At 32.8% G+C, this 19,354-nt stretch overlaps 1 protein-coding gene across 2 annotated transcripts in view; it reads left to right on the forward strand.

Annotated features, from left to right (window-relative positions):
• The window catches only part of LOC142226183 (ATP-binding cassette sub-family G member 1), a 176,485-nt gene that overhangs the window by 113,338 nt on the left and 43,793 nt on the right, over positions 1 to 19,354 (forward strand). For both annotated transcript variants that reach the window (XM_075296067.1, XM_075296068.1), the window contains one exon: positions 8,299 to 8,595. In XM_075296067.1, the coding sequence (XP_075152182.1) occupies positions 8,481 to 8,595 (115 nt within the window). In that variant the 5' untranslated portion in view covers positions 8,299 to 8,480. The remainder of the gene's footprint in view (positions 1 to 8,298; positions 8,596 to 19,354) is intronic.

Genomic DNA, 19,354 nt, shown 5'->3' on the forward strand with positions numbered 1-19,354 from the left:
CACAGTTACAGATGGCTTGCCAAAGCAGATATTTCTTTGCGAACTTTGACAGTTTTATGTGCTTGAAAATATCTGCTACCTTTCCCTTCCTTTTGCCGTATAAAACTCCTGTCCCGGAAGCTGCTTGTATCATCGCGATTTGGAGTCACTATCTTCTTCTAAGTCGATAGTCCGGCTCGTTTTTTGGCTCGATGCACGGTTGTAGACGATACACCCAGCTTATTTGCGGCATCTCGGAGAGAGAGGTTAGGGTTTCGCTTGAAACTACCGGCAACTCTCTTTGTCGTCTCAGCGGCTTCCGGTTTTCGATTTCCCCCCGATCCAGACTTCCTGGCTGTCGACAAACGTTCCCCAAACACTTTAATTACATTTGTAACGGTTGATTTGGCAACTTTTAGCAATTTTGCCAGCTTTGCGTGCGAGTAGGTCGAATTTTCGCGATGCGTGAGCAAAATTTTGATACGCTGCTCTTCTTGCTTGGACGGCATTTTGACAACTGAAGAGTGAATTCCAAAATCAAAATAGGAGCAACATTCTACACACACACACCTTCAAAATGAGGGGTGTTCAGGTTTTTTAAATGCAAAATTGAAAGAAATACGTCAAGTTTATATTGACCAAATTTTGACCGTATCACCCTTTAATTTACCCGACCAAATAATGGTTTCAAATTCTATAATTTTAATAATAGAATAAAGCTTATTTCCAGCATACTTTGTGCTGGGAAAATATTAAATATTTCACTCGGAATATATAAATTAGTGAAGCCCAATTATGTTTTATATTTAGCAAAACGCCCGATCGCGATAGCAAGATTTATTTCTTAACATTATCTTACAAATTGTAAATTAGTCAATTTATATGGGGGCTATATACAATTATGGTCCGATATGGAACAAGTTTTGCATATTTGTTAGAGAGAATGATTAGTATCATTTCAACCAGATGGAATGGAGGTTCCGAAAGCCAAATCTGATCAGTTTATATCGGGGCAATATATAATTATGGACCGATATGGACCAATTTTTGAATTGTTGTTAGAGCTTATATTGGAAGAGCCACATAATTCAGAGGATTGGGAAATCCTACAGATGTTGGGCACTTTGCAGAAGGGCGGTGATGTCTAAGTAGGACCTAAATCCAAAGGTGAAGGACTGGAAATATATAAGAGCGTAATAGGGCCAATCCTGACATACGCGTCGATAGTCTGGTAGATTTCAATAAAGACAAAGTGAAAAATAGAAATTTTACAACGTGCATGGCAACCTGAATCCTGTTTTCAATCTACCCTAATATGGATGTCATATACTAGAATAGGTTAAGTATAGTAGCATCCTGATATTTCAGGCTCACTTAGGCTATTCACTCCATTAGGAGACCACAGTGGTGAATTTATCTCTTGGCGTTTGGTCGAAACTGTGTTATCACTGAGTGCTGCCCGACTCTATGTTAAGCTCAATGAACAGATACCTCCTTTTTATAGGCGAGTCTGAACGGCGTTCCCCATTGCAGTGAAACCACTCCTAGAAGCCTTGAAATTCTCAGAAATGTCATCAGCATTACTGAGAGGGCATAATCCATCGCTGAAAAACTTTTCATAAATGGTTGTTATAAAGTAAAGTAAGGTGCATGCATTATTAAAATCTCAAAAGTGGACTTTAGTTCAATTTTCACACGAAGATGGACCACTTTTTACTATAAAATAATTTAATTTTTAGGTCAATATTCTTTCAAAGTGACATGCTGAACGGTATTATTGTGATTCGAAGACATTTTTAATTATAGATCAAGAAATGGTGCTACATATGCCTTTCTTTATATACTGTTACAAGATTTAATTTTGCTGAGTAATTTTCCATTAATTTGAATTAAAATTCAATATAACGAAAGATACACGTTGGTCGATCAATGTGTCTACTAATTAAGATGTCTAAAAGTAATGAGATTACTTAGATGAAAGAATTATAAATAATTAATTACAACAGTTGACTGACATATTTCAAAATCGAATGGACTCAGCATTAATTTCTGCATTTACTAATTAAACTTTCAAAACAGATGTTATAACAGCTGTTAGAGAGAAATGTGTTAAGAAAGTGATTAAGCTTTTCTCAATCACCCGTCAAATATTTGCAATATTTTATATGCTTTGACATGGCACAATTATACACGGATGAAAAAGAGTGTTTTTCATATGTTTCGGTGCAAAAAATTTGGGACTCAATTTTTAAAACATTATTTTATATATTTATATTTGCAAGAATATGTATTGTTCACAAACAAGTATAACATGTTTGCGACACATATATTTTAATATGTTAGAACGTATGATGGCTGCGAGATAGAATTTTTATATATAATATGTGTGAATGGAAACAAATATAAATTTTGAAACTGCGTATGAACATATTTATATGTTTAGAAAGAGAGAATAAGAGAGTATACAAGTTATAGTGAGGCTAAAAGTTCAACATGAATGAATATGTGATTTTTTTTTATAAATAAATATTTGGAGTAAAACATTAAAATAAATTATAAACCTATTTTTTAATTGTTATCCAACACAAATCGAAACATATTGTTGCAAGTAAACAAATGTTTAAAAACTGGAAGTGACCAATTGGGGCCTTAAATATATATGCCTAAGGTGAAATATAACATGTTTGAGCAATACAAGCAATACCTCGTTTGAACAAATTCCAAAAATATATATGCTTGAAGTAGAATGTGTTTGGGATCATATGTTACAGAAGCGATTTTTATTGAGGGTGTAGAAGATAATGTAGAATATGATATATATAATTGTTTAATGTGTTAGAGTACGAATTCGTATAATAGTTCCAGAAAAAATACATTTGCCTTATCCAGAAGTCAAGTCCCCGCTCGGGCGCCATTTATAACGTGGGTTTTCATTTTGTTCGGGCATCGCGTAGTAATCAACGTACCCCATGAACATCAATTTAAAGTTCAGTAGTTATTGAACTCTAATTCAGGTTACTGAAGGCTCCTTCACGGCCATGTCTAAGGCGAGCATACTATCTATTAATTCTTACAATGTTTCTTGCACAAAAAAATACATGTTTTTTTAATGAAAATTATACTTTATACAAAATTATTGTTGTTGCCATCTCCAAAAAGTATATTTCAGTACGCGTGTCATCGACTGAGTGTGTCGTGCAGTGTGGATCAGAATATTGAATCATTCTATTATTTAAAGTCTTATCGCATACCTACATCAGCAATGGATCGGACATAGTTCAATTATCGAAATAGGGTCAAACAATGAATCTTAAAAAAAAAAACCTAATATTATTCACATGCAGCATCCACGAGAACGATTGTCTGGAAGATTAATCAACAAATGTGGGTTAGAGTAAAACGTGACTAAAACCATTGACGATTCAGATTGAATTTCAATAAAAAGAAAACATTGCCGATTCAGATTGAATTGCAATAAAAAAAGTATTCTCAGAGTAACTAAGGGTAATGAGCTGGATTCTCTGATGCCTATATTGTTGACAATACAAACTGACGTATTTTGAAATTTCAAAGATCTTTTTTTAAAATACAGTACACTCTCTATAATCGGAATTATAGAAGTCTCCAGACTAAACTTGGGATATCTAAAAATTATTGAAGAAAAAGAAAAAACAATTAAATATAAATACAATTATTAATGAATTTATCAAAGGTTTAAAATGTGCCAATTCTTCGCTTCCAAAAAAAGTTACATACGTAATGCTTTGTTATTCATTGGGTATGTAACGGTCAAAAGTTTAAAAATTGCTTATAATAAGATAAACGCAGACTTTAAAACGTAGCAACCAAGAGGTAGTCGGGATTTTTGAAGCTGAAAAAAAAAAACAAAACAACTAATCGGATTATAGAGTCTGTACAGGAAATAAACGAAATGCTGGGATTTTTAAGAGACCACAATATCGAGAGTGTACTGTAAAATTATTCTAATAAAATTTAAGATAATGTTCATGTAAATTAAGGTGGTTTGAATGTGGTTAACGATTAACGTACAGTAAAACAATTTTAAAAATAATTGTATAATTGTATAATTAAATTTTAAAAAACTCAAATTTTTAACATTTTCTGCTAAAATATAAAATGTCCAATATGTGTCCCAATGTTCCGACATTCGTAATCGCAAGAACATTTTCTAAAGAAAAATTTGTCAAAATTTTTTTAAAGAAAATATAGTTTAATTTCTCTAGAAAATTTTATAATTTTTTTTCCGTAGAATATTTTGTCAAAAATTTATTGCTATAGAAAATTGAATTGAAAATTGAAGTATCTCTTCGTTGGAGAGGAATATTTTGCAAAATCTACCAAAACACCAATAATTCTACCAATCAGTAAAAAATCTACCTTTTTTGGTATAATTCTATCAATTGTGGCAACCGTGCTCCGGAGTCGACTCCGAGTAATAAGACTAATTAACGAAAACGCCTTCAAATTAGTTGACGTTTTATAACTTGACTACAAAGGAACAAGTATATATAGCAGTAAGATCGGCCGGGCCGAATCTTAAATACCACCATTAATCAAATATTATAGCTTCCTTTAAAATTTCTGGGGGGTTTGATGACAGATATTCTCCCAAGCAGAGCCGTTCAACTAGTACATTTCCCGAAGATAAATTTAAAGATTTTACCTATGAAGACTATATCAGATTTTGGATTTATAAGAGCCATTTTTGTTTGAGTTTTAGAGGAAACATTAACATCTCTTGTAACATAAGTGTGCAAGAAAATGATGAAATAACGTCTTGATTGGGAATCTAAAATCTATAGATTTTCACCCCCATTATTTAAATGATTACGAGAAGAAACATCTGGAAATTTTACATTCAGTTTCAATTTTCATGATCAGTGCACCTTCTACACACTCAATAAGTGAAATTTGTCTATATGGAGGCCTTACCATATGGACTGATAAAAACTAAATCGGATTAAAACTACGGTTCCTAGAAAACCAGGGAGTTAAATCGAGAGATCGGTAAAAGTACGGTTTTTATAAGTCCAAGACCCCAAATCGGGAGGTCGGTTTATATGGGGACTATATAAAAACCTGGACCGAAATAGCCCATCTTCGAACTTGACCTGCCTGCAAAGATAAGACGAGTTTGTGCAAAATTTCAGCAAGATTGCTTCATTATTGAAGACTGTAGCGTGATTACAACAAACAGCCAGACAGCCGGACATGGTTATATCGTCTTAGAATTTCTCCCTGATCAAGAATATATACACTTTATATAGTTGTAAATCGATATTTCGAAGTGTTGCAAACGGAATGACAAACTTATTATACCCCCTTCACCATTCTATGGTTGTGGGTATAAAAAACAATAATAAACAAGTAAGTAAAGTAGAAAGTCGGGCGGGGCCGACTATATCATACCCTAAACCACCATTACAGAATTAGTAATCATAAGCATTTGTGGGGTAGCATATAGGTCTGGGAGATAAACCGCAGTTGCATATTTAAGAAAATTAAGGGGTACATGTCTATGGGTGCTTTGTGTCAATCTGACTATAGCTCATAGTCAATGTTGCCAAGGAAAATGTTCGGTTTACCCTACAAGGACAAAAAAAGTTCCCTACTTTCCCATACATTCCCAAACAATTTTCCCTACTATATTTTTCGTTCAATTTAAAAAATTTTACAAAATAAAAATGGGTCTAAGTTCTTTATTATCTTAAAACATGAATATGCAACGTATATAACTTAGAATATAAATTTGTATTACCACCACGGTTGCCACAGTTGGTAGAATTCTACCCAAATTAGTAATCTTTTTTGTTAAATCTTTATAAAAATAAAATTTTGGATTTTGGTTTCTATAAACAAATTTTTGTGAGAAATTTTTCTATAGAAATAAAATGTTGACAATAAATTCTATAGAAATGAAATTTTGAGAAAAAATTCCACAGAAATAAAATTTTGAGAAAAATTTTTATAGAAATAATATTTTGAAAAAAATGTCTATAGAAATACAATTTTGACAAAATGTTCTATAGCAATAAAATGTAGACAAAATTTTCTACAGGAATAAAGTTTACCACACATTGTTAAAGATCAAGCCTTGCCGGCTTCTAATTTCCTCCTCTAGAGGCACCAAAATGTAAAAATTATTACAAATTGTGTTGAGTGAAAATGTCCTACATTGTGGCCCTACGTCCCTACAAGACGCTAAATATTAGAAAAACCATACATATAGGGAATTTCCCCTACTTCTAGCAACACTGGCTGTGTTGATATTGCGCCTACGGAGCTAGTATGCCACTAATATTGAGCCCATTATTAAAAAAGAGAAAATCGTTAAATTAGTGTGGGTAATAAATACAAGTTTGTAAAAATCGAGCAATATTCTTATGTAAGAGCTACAAGTACGTATAAGTACGATCGGCTAGTACATCAAAATTTGAAATTTGAGTAACATTGGTTAATAAATAAGAGTACTATGGCCAAGTTTGGGAAAATCGAGCGATGCATATATATGGAAGCTATATCTAAATCTGAACCAATTTGCATAAAATTTGTCGGGTTTGATTAATACCACAAAAGGTTGCCTTGTGCAAGATTTGAGTAAGATCAGTTAGGAAATGAGGCCTGTATGGTCAAACATAAGGTTATAAGGGCGAATTTTTCAAAATCGGGCGATACATATATGGGAGCTATATCTGAAATTTTGCACATATAGTTAGTACTATAGAGGACTGGATCTAGCAAACTTTTAGTAAGATCGGTTGATAAATAAGGGTTCTATGGCCAATTTTGGGAAAATCGGGGTATACATATATATGGGAGCTATATCTAAATCTGAACCGATTTCGACGATTTTTTGCACATATAGTTAGTGCTATAGAAGACTACATTTAGCCAAATTTGGGTGAGATCGGTTGATAAATAAGGGTTTTATGACCAAATTTAGAAAAATCGGGCGGTACATATATATGGGAGCTATAGCTAAATCTGAACCGATTTCGATGAGTTTTTGCACATATAGTTAGTGCTATAGAAGATTATATTTAGCCAACTTTGAGTAAGATCGGTTGATAAATAAAGGTTTTGTGGCCAAATTTGGGAAAATCGAATCTAGCCTCTATGCAAAATTTTAGGTGAATCGGTGTTAACATTTGACCTCCACGGTCATACGAGTCTGAATCGGGCGAAAGATATATTGGGAGCTATATCTAAATCTGAACCGATTTTAATTAAATTTAACAAGCATTGGTAGAATGTCAATTCTATTCTCCGTACAAAATTTCACGCAAATCGGTAGTAAACTTTGGCCACTGTGGTCATATGAGTCTAAATCGGGCGAAAGATATATATGGGAGCTATATCTAAATCTGAACCGATTTTAATTCAATTTAGCAAGCATTGGTAGAATGTCAATTATATTCCCTGCGCAAAATTTCACGTAAATCATTGTTAAACTTTGGCATCTATGGTCATATGAGTCTAAATCGGGCGAAAGATATATATGAGAGCTGTATCTAAATCTGAACCGATTTGGCTGATATTTTGCAAGCATTTTGAGACCCAAAAAATATTCGAATGTAGAAGAATTTGAAGAAGATCGGTTGATAAACACGCCAATTATGGCCAGATCGGTGATAAATATATATGGCAGCTATATCTAAATCTGAACCGTTTTTTTCCAAAATCAATAGCTATTGAATATTTGCCAAATAAATTTAAACCAAAAATTAAAAATTTGTTTTTTTTTTTCAAAGTTATTAGAAATTTTCTAAAAATAAATTTTAGAAATACTCAAATATTGTGTGATATTTTTTTATCAGTTATAATGAACCCATCCAGTTTTGGACGCTTGACTAAATCATGTGCACTGTCATTAAATAAAAAAAAAAAAACCTGTTGACCAGTTCAGCTGAGTACTGTTTCACGCCATGATTTTAAATTGCGTAGACAAAAAAGTAATTTTTGTTTTCATCACGTTTTGTTTTTGCTTTATACACCGTTTTGGCTAGAGTTTAGCTGTATTTCCAATGTTAAGGTCAAGCCACAAAATACTTTGCTTGGCTCGCCCATGAAAGTATAAAATTGCCGGTATTTTAGTTTGGTATTTATTGAAAACTGGTTTTTTTAAATTCTTTTCCCATTTGTTGTTTTACTCTTTTGCGTTTTTCTTTAATCAAATGCCTTAATTTATTTACATGCGTTTTTTGCTTGCTAATGGCTTTAGTTTAGCGGGTATGCAAATTAAAAGTAATTTTAAAATAAACAAAAATATTCTCTTTTTATTCTTGACGTTTCTTTTAGATCCATAAGCATTCTGGTGATATGCTCTCATTACAACTGACCAAAGTTGGACATTTATCAAGAAACTGTAATACGAGTAATCGCGGAATAAAGGCTTAACGGAGTATAAAGAAAGGCGCAGTTTTTACTCAATTCTAAATCGCACATCGTACAAAGCATATTGAAATTGAAAACCAATCAAAATGGAACTGGAAATGGAAATGGAATCAAAGAAAATGCTCAAAACCAATGCCGTTCGTTGCATTGATATAGAATTTGAAGATCTCACCTATCAGGTTACCGTGCCAAAGCAGAAAGGTAAGTTTTATTATGAAACAAGTGAGTTAAAGTCAGACGGAGCTCACTATTAAATACCCCACAATACACACAAAAAAATAACTGCAAATAAATATTAACAACTTTATTTGTATGTAAAATCTGCTGATGCTCAACAAATTTTTCTATTGAATATGAGGCATTTGTTGTTGAAATGTGTTTGTAGATGCTTGACAGAGGAAATAATGGAAATATGCTGAATTTTCAACAAATTGTTTTGTTGCGACAATAGTTGACTGCTATCGATATGAAAACAAAAACAAAAATACAAGACTGGTTACGCGCACATCGCTGAGAACATGTACGAAAGCTAAAAGAAGTATGCGAAGAATACCGTTAGAACAAAATGAGTAAGAGCACATGTACGTGTATGATAGCAAGCAAAGAGCTCATTCATTAGAGCATTTATAAATGTCTGTGAAAAATTTATATTTTTCAATTTGGTAGTTTCTTAAATGTGTTTGTTGTATGAGATAATTAATAAAACTATATTAATATCGGGATTAGAATTATTACAATTCTAATTAACTAGAATATATATCACTGGACAAAAAGTTGTCAAAATGCTTGCTAGACCCTGGACTACTCAAATTTAAAATCGTCATACATTTACAAAACTGAGTATAGGATTTTCGACACAAAAATGTTACATGTTCCCCGTCCAAAAATAGCATTTTGATCACATTCCTTCTCTGTGTGTACTTAAAAAAATATCTCCAAATTTGTTCCGGCAATTTTGCAATTTTGGTGCAATAATTGATTCAATTTCAATTTAATTTTTTGTCAATCACACCAATAAATTTGTTACAGGTCATTGATAGACTCCAACAAACCACATACAAATGTTTTCGTTCATATTCAAAAATATTTGTTGAGGATTAAACGTAACGTTCAACAACAAATATTTTGTACTTACAAATTATGTTATTGAGAACACAAATTATTTGTTGCCTTCTGATGGTAACGATTGCTAACAACTTTTTTGCAATAATGGTTATTAAAAGTACAAATTAGTTTGTTGCAGGAAAATTAACAAATTTTGTTATTGGTTTTCCAACAAAAGTTATTGGTTCTCAAACTTATTTTTATCTGTGTAGTCACACTAAATTGTCGCTATTCAGCACATTTTTAGTATAAAGAGAACTTTATGACAATTTTCAAGAAGAAGTGTGCGCGAGTCCTACCAAACAATATCGTGTGTGAGTGTGCGTGGGTAAGATTTTTCCGTCGTGAGTGTGCGTGAGCGTGAATAAAATATTACTCACGTGCACACCTCTAATCTGCACCTAAAGAATGAATATGATATCCAAAATAGTTTTTGTCACAAAAATATTGTTTTCTTGGCATACATAATATGCTTGACGTAATCAGACACACCATTTCGGAGAAAATAACATGGTTGTGACAAACATGTTATATGTTCTCAAACATGCTCCTGAAACATGTTTGGGGTGATCATATCGTTCCTCTTTTGACCCAAAGTAGATAAACTTTTCATTGAAAGCGTTTTGTCCTTAGAGTTATGGAATTCGACTTTAAAATGGATATCTTTCAATAAACAAAAATTTTTATTAGTTTAAGGACACATCGGTTTTAATATTTCTGAAATTTCTTCAAAATTATGAAAACGTTTTTGAGTTTGTTGACTACAAAGCTAAAAAGCGTTCAAATTTAGAAGACGTCTTTTAAAACTTTATTTTAAAGGCGCATCTTATTTAAAAACTTGCATAATTGATCTTGATACAGAGAACGAATATAATCATAATTCTTTTGGTTTCAAGGAATTTATATGATTAGTGCTCCTGTTATAGCCTCAAGAAATGAAATCAGTCGATCGATCAATGTCTTATATAATGGACCTGTAGAAATAAATGCGATACAAATTTTTGAAGGTCTAAACTACAAGTATATTTACATTTTCAGGCAAAGTGGATAAAAACTACAGATTCTAGCAGCCTAAGAAATAAATCCGGGAGGTAGGTCTATGGGGGGCTATACCAAAACAGGGACCAATACTTAAAATTTTCGACACACCTCTTAATGTTCCTCAAATACCTCTAGAATTTCAATTTCAGACAAATTGGGTAAAAACTACGAAATCTAAAATCGGACGATCAGTCTATAAGGTTAGGTTAAGTTAGGTGGCAGCCCGATGTATTAGGCTCACTTAGACTATTGTGATACCACATTGGTGAACTTCTCTCTTATCCCTGAGTGCTGCCCGATTCCATGTTAAGCTCAATGACAAGGGACCTCCTTTTTATAGCCGAGTCCGATCTGCGTTCCACATTGCAGTGAAACCACTTAGAGAAGCTTTAAAACCCTCAGAAATGTCACCAGCATTACTGAGGTGGGATAATCCACAGCTGAAAAACTTTTTGGTATTCGGTGGAAGCAGGAATCGAACCCACAATCTTGTGTATGCAAGGCGGGCATGCTAACCATTGCACCACGGTGGCTCCTATCAGTCTATAAGGGGGCTATACCAAAACTTGGACCGATATTTGTGGTTCTAAAATACATCTCGATTTCCAATTTTAGGCAAATCGAATAAAAACTACTGTTTCAAATGGGGGGATCGGTTTATATGGGAGATATATCAAAACTTGGACCGATACCCCCCTTTTTGGACACACCTATTTATGGTCTTAAAATACCTCTAGATTTTGAATTTCAAGCAAATCAGATAGAAAGTACAGTATCTGGATGCCCAAGAAGTAAAATCGGGAGATCGGTCTATATGGGGGCTACACCCAAACATGAACCGATACTCCCCATTTTCGACACACCTATTTGTGGTCTTAAAATACCTCTAGATTTTCAACTTCAAGCAAATTGGATAGAAAATACAGTTTCTAGACACCCAAAAAGTAATATCGGGAGATCGGTCTATATGGGAGCTATACCAAAACATGGACCGATACATCCCATTTTTAGCACACCTATTTCTGGTCATAAAATACCTCTAGATTTCAAATTTCAGGCAAATCGGATAGTAAATACAGTTTCTAGAAGTTCAAGAAATAAAATCTGGAGATCGGTCTATATGGGGACTGTACGAAAACATGGACCGATACGAACCATTTTCGACACACCTCTTTATGGTCTAGATTTCCAATTTCAAGCAAATCGGGTTGTAAATACAGTTTCTAGACGCCCAAGAATTCAAATCGGGAGATCGGTCCATATGGGGTCTATACCAAAACATGGACCGATACACCCCATTTTCGACACACCAATCTTTGTTCCTAAAATACCTCTAGATTTTCAATTTCAGGCAAATGGGATTAAAAATACAATTTCTGGACGCCCAAGAAGTCAAATCGGGAGATCGGTCTATATAGGGTCTATACCAAAACATGGACCGATAGGCACAATTTTCGGCACACTCTTTGATGGTCCTAAAACACCTCTAGATTTCCAATTTCAAAATTGGATAAAAACTACGGGTTTTAAAAGCCCAAGACCCCAAATCGGGAGGTTGGTTTCTATGGGGACTATATCAAAACTATGACCGATATAGCCCATCTCCGAACTTGACCTGCCTGCAAACAAAACACGAATCTGTGCCAAATTTCAGGACGATAGCGCCATTATTGAAGGCTGTAGCGTGATTACAACAGAAAGACAGACAGACGGACAGACGGGCGGAGAGACAGACGAACATGCTTATATCGTCTTAGAATTTCTCCCTGATCAAGAATATATATACTTTACATAGTCGGAAATCGATATTTCGATGTGTTACAAACGGAATGACACACTTATTATACCCCCATCACCTTTCTATGGTGATGGGTATAAAAATTGAAGCAAAAATAATAAACTTCATTTTGATTGAAATTTTATTATTTTAAAGAAATGTGTCATTAATATTTTGTAAATTGTCCATATTAAAATTTGGATTGCGTAATCTTTAATATCACGTAAATATATTTTTCAGTGCAGAATTTGGTACGTGGATTCAGTTTGGACTAATTATCAAACTTAACCTGAAGTACCAAGATACCATCAGTACCAACGTAACTTAACAATTTCACATTTTGCATATTGTCAAAATTAAAGTGTATTGTGAATGGGATACTTTTAAAAATTTTAAATATAATGTAAGTTGTCTCGTCATGATGCGCCACAAAATATCAACGTCAGATTACACGCAAAAAAATAATTCTTTCCTCCCAAACGAAATTTTAGACAAACAAAGTTCGTTTCTCATTTGCTTTTCGCTGTAAGGAAGTGTATTTGGAAGAAAAGTATATACTTTTTGTGATAAACGTTTATTCTTTTCCAGGATGTAAAAACAATTTCATAAAGACTAGCTCAAAAAAAACATTATTTTCTTGCTAATTGTATTGTCCCTCACATCTTTCTCACATCCACGAGGATTTTTAGTTCTTAACACCTTTTCCTGTAATACCAACAATGTAGAAGAAATTATACGATTTTATAAATTTTTAAATTTTTTTTACCTTTCGCCTGGACGGAGAATCGAACCGCGGACCATGCACATTGTAAGCCAACACACTAACCACTGAGCTATGTACCTGTTATGGTCATCAATAGATAAATATCCATATAAGTTATATTTATATAGCATAGCTTGCGGCGCCCACGAACCGAATAAACAAAGTTTATTTAACAGAAACAAACAGTTAGTTTGGCACCGTGGAGCAGTGGTTGCTACGTCTGACTCTCATGCCAAGGGTCGTGGGTTCGATCCCTGCTTCGACCAAAGTTTTTTTTTTTTTTTTTACATACATTCTACATATGTTCGGAAGATTCCGAACAAAATGTTCAACATTACATTGTACTATATTAAATTTTGAACTGTAAAATGTGTTTTATTAAAGACCAAAAGTCAGAAAAGAACAGTGTTTGATATAAACGAAATGGACTGTGTTGTTGTTTCAAAAATAACTTTTTTTATTGAAAAAATAAAAACTTTGTAACAAACGAATTTTTTTGGTGATAAAAGTTTAAAATTTTCGAAGCAATTCAAAAAACTCTAACAAAAGAAAAACGTTTTCGGTACACGTTTTCCAAACGTTTTTTTTCTTTGCGTGTACATTTAAATGCATAATGCATAAACATGCAAAGCCAGTCGCATAGAAGCCTATCGTAATCTGAAGTATCTGACATACACACGGGGTTCGATGAATTTATTAAATTAAAACATTTCGTAGCACTTATTACTTGTCAATGCATTTAGCATAATGTAGGGCAAACTCACGACGCATATAAAGCATTTATTGTAAGATTTTTAAGTTGATCCATTTGCATACTTGCCGATAAATTAAACACAAAATTAGCATAATTCTACAAAAGGCTATTCAACTTATTTATGTATAAGCTAACAATAGGATATGCATTAAATCATGGTGTAGAATTAATAAATAGTCTTATACTAATAATGCAAAAGTTCCGGTTTTGGAACAAGAAAAAATGTTGTGGGAAAGCTGAATATCAATAATAGACATATTATTTTAGTTTAACAACCCCATATTAATTTAAAGATACACCCGTTATAATTAAATAATTAATTACATCAAATATAGATAATACGAGTATAATTTATATCAATTTAATTGAGATCTATTTTTTACACTGCTTAATTTTATTTATTTTTTTGTAATTTAAAGTAATATTAATTTAACTTAATTTAATGTGATTCAGTTTGTACATTTTCATTATACCTATTTAACAGAATTGAGTTTATTTAATTGATTTATTTTATACAGTTTAATCTCATTGCAATCATGCTAAACCCAATTAATATATTTCAGATTAATTTAATTAATTTCAGATTATATTGAATATTTTATTAATCTACACAGAAAAATCAGTTCCAATGATTTTTTTGTTCACAGAAATTGTTTCTGATTTAATCATGAAATCAAATGATCCAATTAATTTCTTCGTTGATATTTCGTCAATCACGAATATGGTAGAATCAATTACAGAATTAATTAGCAATAAAATGTGAAAATCCAACAAGAAAACGAGATGAAAATACGTACTATTTTCCGAACGTTTCAGTAATTCCAATATGTTCAACAAAGAAAAATACCAAATCGCGCAAAAAACTCATAACACTGTCAACAAATTCTTTAGTAGGACAAAATCAAAAATTAAAAGCAACGACAAATCGAATGTGGTGTATAAGATCACATGCAATGGAGACAAGTCCGACATATACCAGAAGGTATAGTCGGTACTACAAAAACTAAATTAAAAACCAGACTCTCTGGGCATAAATCGGACCAAAAAGCAACAGAAAAGCCGTTGGAGCAGAAGACGGCACTTTCAGCACATTGTACAACAACGGGGCATCAACCCAATCTGCAAGATGTAGGAGAACAATCACAAACGGAGATATATGTTAGAAATATATACATATTATAAATGTACCGACGGAAAAAAGAATAAATTATAAGACTGACACGGACCACGGTGCGCAAATATATAGAAATATAGTTAAAAAATACAGTAAAAAGTAATAGTGTTTAGTGTAAACTCAAACGCAGTGGCGAGCAAGTCACTTTGTCTTATTAAAAAAATGTAAATGTCCTAGTAAATTTTTGTAACATATTTTTTTTACATGTTTGTCTTTCTGTTTGGTTAATTTGTGTTTATTTTCTTTTGTTAAAGTTAATTTCCCAGAGGACGGACAACAATGGTGTTCGAAATATTGCAAAGAATTAAAAATAAAACACTATAAAAAACTAAGATTTTATTTTGTTTTATTACAACATGACCTCAAGTCTTACAAACTCTACAAATAATTATACTAAAAGGTCAACCATACAACAACTACAATAAAATTAGTTTTTATACCCTCCACCATAGGATGGGGGTATATTAACTTTGTCATTCCGTTTGTAACACATCGAAATATTGCTCCAAGACCCCATAAAGTATATATATTCTGGGTCGTGGTGAAATTCTGAGTCGAACTGAGCATGTCCGTCTGTTGAAATCACGCTAACTTCCGAACGAAATAAGCTATCGACTTGAAACTTGGCACAAGTAGTTGTTATTGATGTAGGTCAGATGGTATTGCAAATGGGCCATATCGGTCCACTTTTACGTATAGCCCCCATATAAACGGACCCCCAAATTTGGCTTGTGATTGCTCTAAGAGAAGCAAATTTCATCCGATCCGGCTGAAATTTGGTACATGGTGTTAGCATATGGTCTCTAACAACCATGCAGAAATTGGTCCATATCGGCCCATAATTACATATAACCCCTATATAAACCGATCCCCCGATTTGGTTTGCGGAGCCTCTAAGAAAACCAGATTTCATCCGATCCGGCTGAAATTTGGTACGTGGTGTTAGTATATGGTCTCTAACAACCATGCAAAAATTGGTCTATATCGGTCCATAATTATATATAGCCTCCATATAAACCTATCCCCCGATTTGGCCTGTAAGAGAAGCAAATTTCATCCGATCCGGCTGAAATTTGGTACATGGTGTTGGTATATGTTCTCTAATGACCATGCAAAAATTGGTCCATATCGGTCTATAATTATATATAGTCCCCATATAAACCGATCCCCAGATTTGACCTCCGGAGCCTCTTAGAGGAGCAAAAGTCATCCGATCCGGCTGAAATTTGGTACATGGTGTTGGTATATGTTCTCTAATGACCATGCAAAAATTGGTCCATATCGGCCCATAACTATATATAGTCCCCATATAAACCGATCCCCAGATTTGACCTCCGGAGCCTCTTAGAGGAGCAAAAGTCATCCGATTCGATTGAAATTTGGTACGTGGTGTTAGTATATTGTCTCTAACAACCATGCCAAAATTGGTCCATATCGGTCCATAATTATATATAGCCCCCATATAAATCGATCCCCAGATTTGTCCTCCGGTGCCTCTTGGAGGAGCAAAATTTATCCGATCCGGTTGAAATTTGGAACATGGTGTTAGAATGTGGTCTATAACAAACACGCAAGAATTGGTCCATATCGGTCCATAATTATATATAGCCCCCATATAAACCGTTCCCCAGATTTGATCTCCGGAGCCTCGTGGAGGAGCAAAATTCATCCGATCCGGTTGAAATTTGCAACGTGGTGTTAGTATAAGGCCGCTAATAACCATGCCAAAATTGGTCCATATCGGTCTAGTTATATACAGCCGATTCCCAGTCAGACAAAAATTGGTCCATATCGGTTCATAATCATGGTTGCCACTCGAGCCTAAAATAATCTACCAAAATTTTATTTTTATAGAAAACATTGTCAAAATTTTATTTCTATAGAAAATTTTGTCAAAATTTTATTTCTATAGAAAATTTTGTCAAAATTTTATTTCTATAGAAAATTTTGTCAAAATTGTATTTCTATAGAAAGTTTTGTTAACATTTTATTTCTAAAGAAGATTTTGTCAAAATTTTATTTCTATAGAAAATTTTTTCCAAATTTTATTTCTATAGAATTTTTTTCCAAATTTTACTTCTATAGAAAATGTTGTCAAAATTTTATTTTGTCAAAATTTTATTTCTATAGAAACTTTAAACTTAATTATATACGTATGTAATCGGCCTTATTTAGTTTAATATATACTACGTATGGACTATGTGGTATATATTACGGTGTTAGGAAGTTTTAAGATACCTTGCCATCGGCAAGTGTTACCGCAACCCAAGTAATTCGATTGTGGATGACAGTCTTCAGTAGAAGTTTCTACGCAATCCATGGTGGAGGGTACATAAGCTTCGGCCTGGCCGACCGTACGGCCGTATATACTTGTTTAATATTAAAAAGCATTCCTTTAACATTTTAATATTTTTTATGTTCACATATGCTCTCGAGAATTTGTAAATGTTAGTGCTTCGAAATATTTAAACATTGGGTGTTGAGAATTTCATCTGACAATATTCTAAATATCATAATAATATCATAAACTTAATTTTTTAATGGTGGCATTAAATTAAATTTCATAAATTATGCTGTATTTCACGTATGATTGAAATAAGACAAACTTTCTATTAGAAAGGAATTTTCAAAGTTAAGTGCAAAGCGGCATGTGTTAATTTCACATTCAGACTTGCAGCCAAATATTATAGATATACGTAGTAGTACATCTATCTAAATAAACATTCAATATTTATGCTAATTGAAGATATTGCTATGTCAATAGAAATAAACATCAAATATAGGAGCAGATTTAAATAATGATTCATGAAAAGAATTTACAAAAAACGAGAAATTTACTTAGCCATAAAATATATATTTCACACACAACCGATAAAAAGAATTCTTTACGCAGCAAATCATTAGATCCAGAGTGTTCAATCAATTTGCAGAAAATAATATTTGGTCAATATTCATATGCTCAGTCATGTCTAGATTAGGTTAGGTATAGTGGTAGTCCGTTATTTTAGACCCACTTAGACTATTTCTCCTATACTTTTTGTAGACGAGTCCGTACCCTTCAAACATTTGCAATCACATTTGACTCACAAATGATTCTTCCAACTGAGTAAATCAATCATATAAGATATCGTTTTGGAGTCAAATATGAGTATTGTGCATAAAGAAAATGTTCCCTCAAAACGATTTGCCTCAGTGAGTCTTTAAATAATCATTTTTGTGATTGATTTAGCACTCCTTTCAAATATTCATTTATGAGTGAAATATGAGTATTCTGCATAAAGAAAATGTGTCCTCAAAATGATTTGCCTCAATGACTCTTTAAATAATCATTCTTGTGATTGATGTTGCATTTCGCAAAAATATTCGTTTATGAGTCTTTACATGTAATGTTTTCTTTTTTAGTTCTTTATATTATCTAATATTTTGTATTATTGCATATAAAATAAGAAAAAAAAAACATTAAAGAAAAATATGGTAATTGTTGTTTTGTTATTATAGTTGTTCAAACAGGGCTTTTTGGTCAGTTGGTTTTTGTATGAGTTAAATAAAACTAATTTATTTCATATATTACTCAACGTTTCGTTGGTTCTTCCCAACTTCATCAGGAGTATTTTATTGAAAATCCTAGAGACAAAATTGCACATTTTTTACATTCTTCTATGATGTGTATAATAAGCTCTACAAGTACTTTTTCATATTAATTAATATAAAACTGGACATCACGACACATATTTTAATAATAATTAATTATAATAAGCAAAACCCAAAACCCAGCGAAACCCCTTATACTAATATCACAGAACTGAACACTTTAAAATATTGCAACTGTATAATGTAGCTTTGTGTTGTCTTTATCTTCCTTTGTGTTAAAGGATGTTTTTTATTCTCTCTTGTATACGTAGTAGGGTTTTCTTTTTCCCGGACTTTTTGCATTCCCGGGAAAGCGGGAATTTTTTCGAATTTCCCAGGATCCCGGTCAAAGGGAAACCTGCTTTGATGTGGAATACATTTAGACATTTGAATAAATTAGAAATCACCTAAAGCTAGGGTTATAAGGCGATCTCTGGACAACTAACAATATATATTATGTTGTTCTCTTACATCAGCCATAAATCATACTAAAATACGAAATATTTTGTAATACAAAACATTTTGACAATGGTTAAGGCAGTCTCTTTTCGGAAGAACACTATTAATATAGTGGGATTTTTTGTAACACTTAAAAACTGTTTGGAAATGAAAGAAACTTATTTCGATTTCACCATCGTTAAACGGGGTCAATAAATGTACATGTTCAGTCAATATTCCCAAAAGTGAAGCACTACCATGTAATACGACATTCACATT

The sequence above is a fragment of the Haematobia irritans genome, chromosome 2, assembly GCF_050003625.1.
Source record: "Haematobia irritans isolate KBUSLIRL chromosome 2, ASM5000362v1, whole genome shotgun sequence".
Lineage (NCBI taxonomy): Eukaryota > Metazoa > Arthropoda > Insecta > Diptera > Muscidae > Haematobia > Haematobia irritans.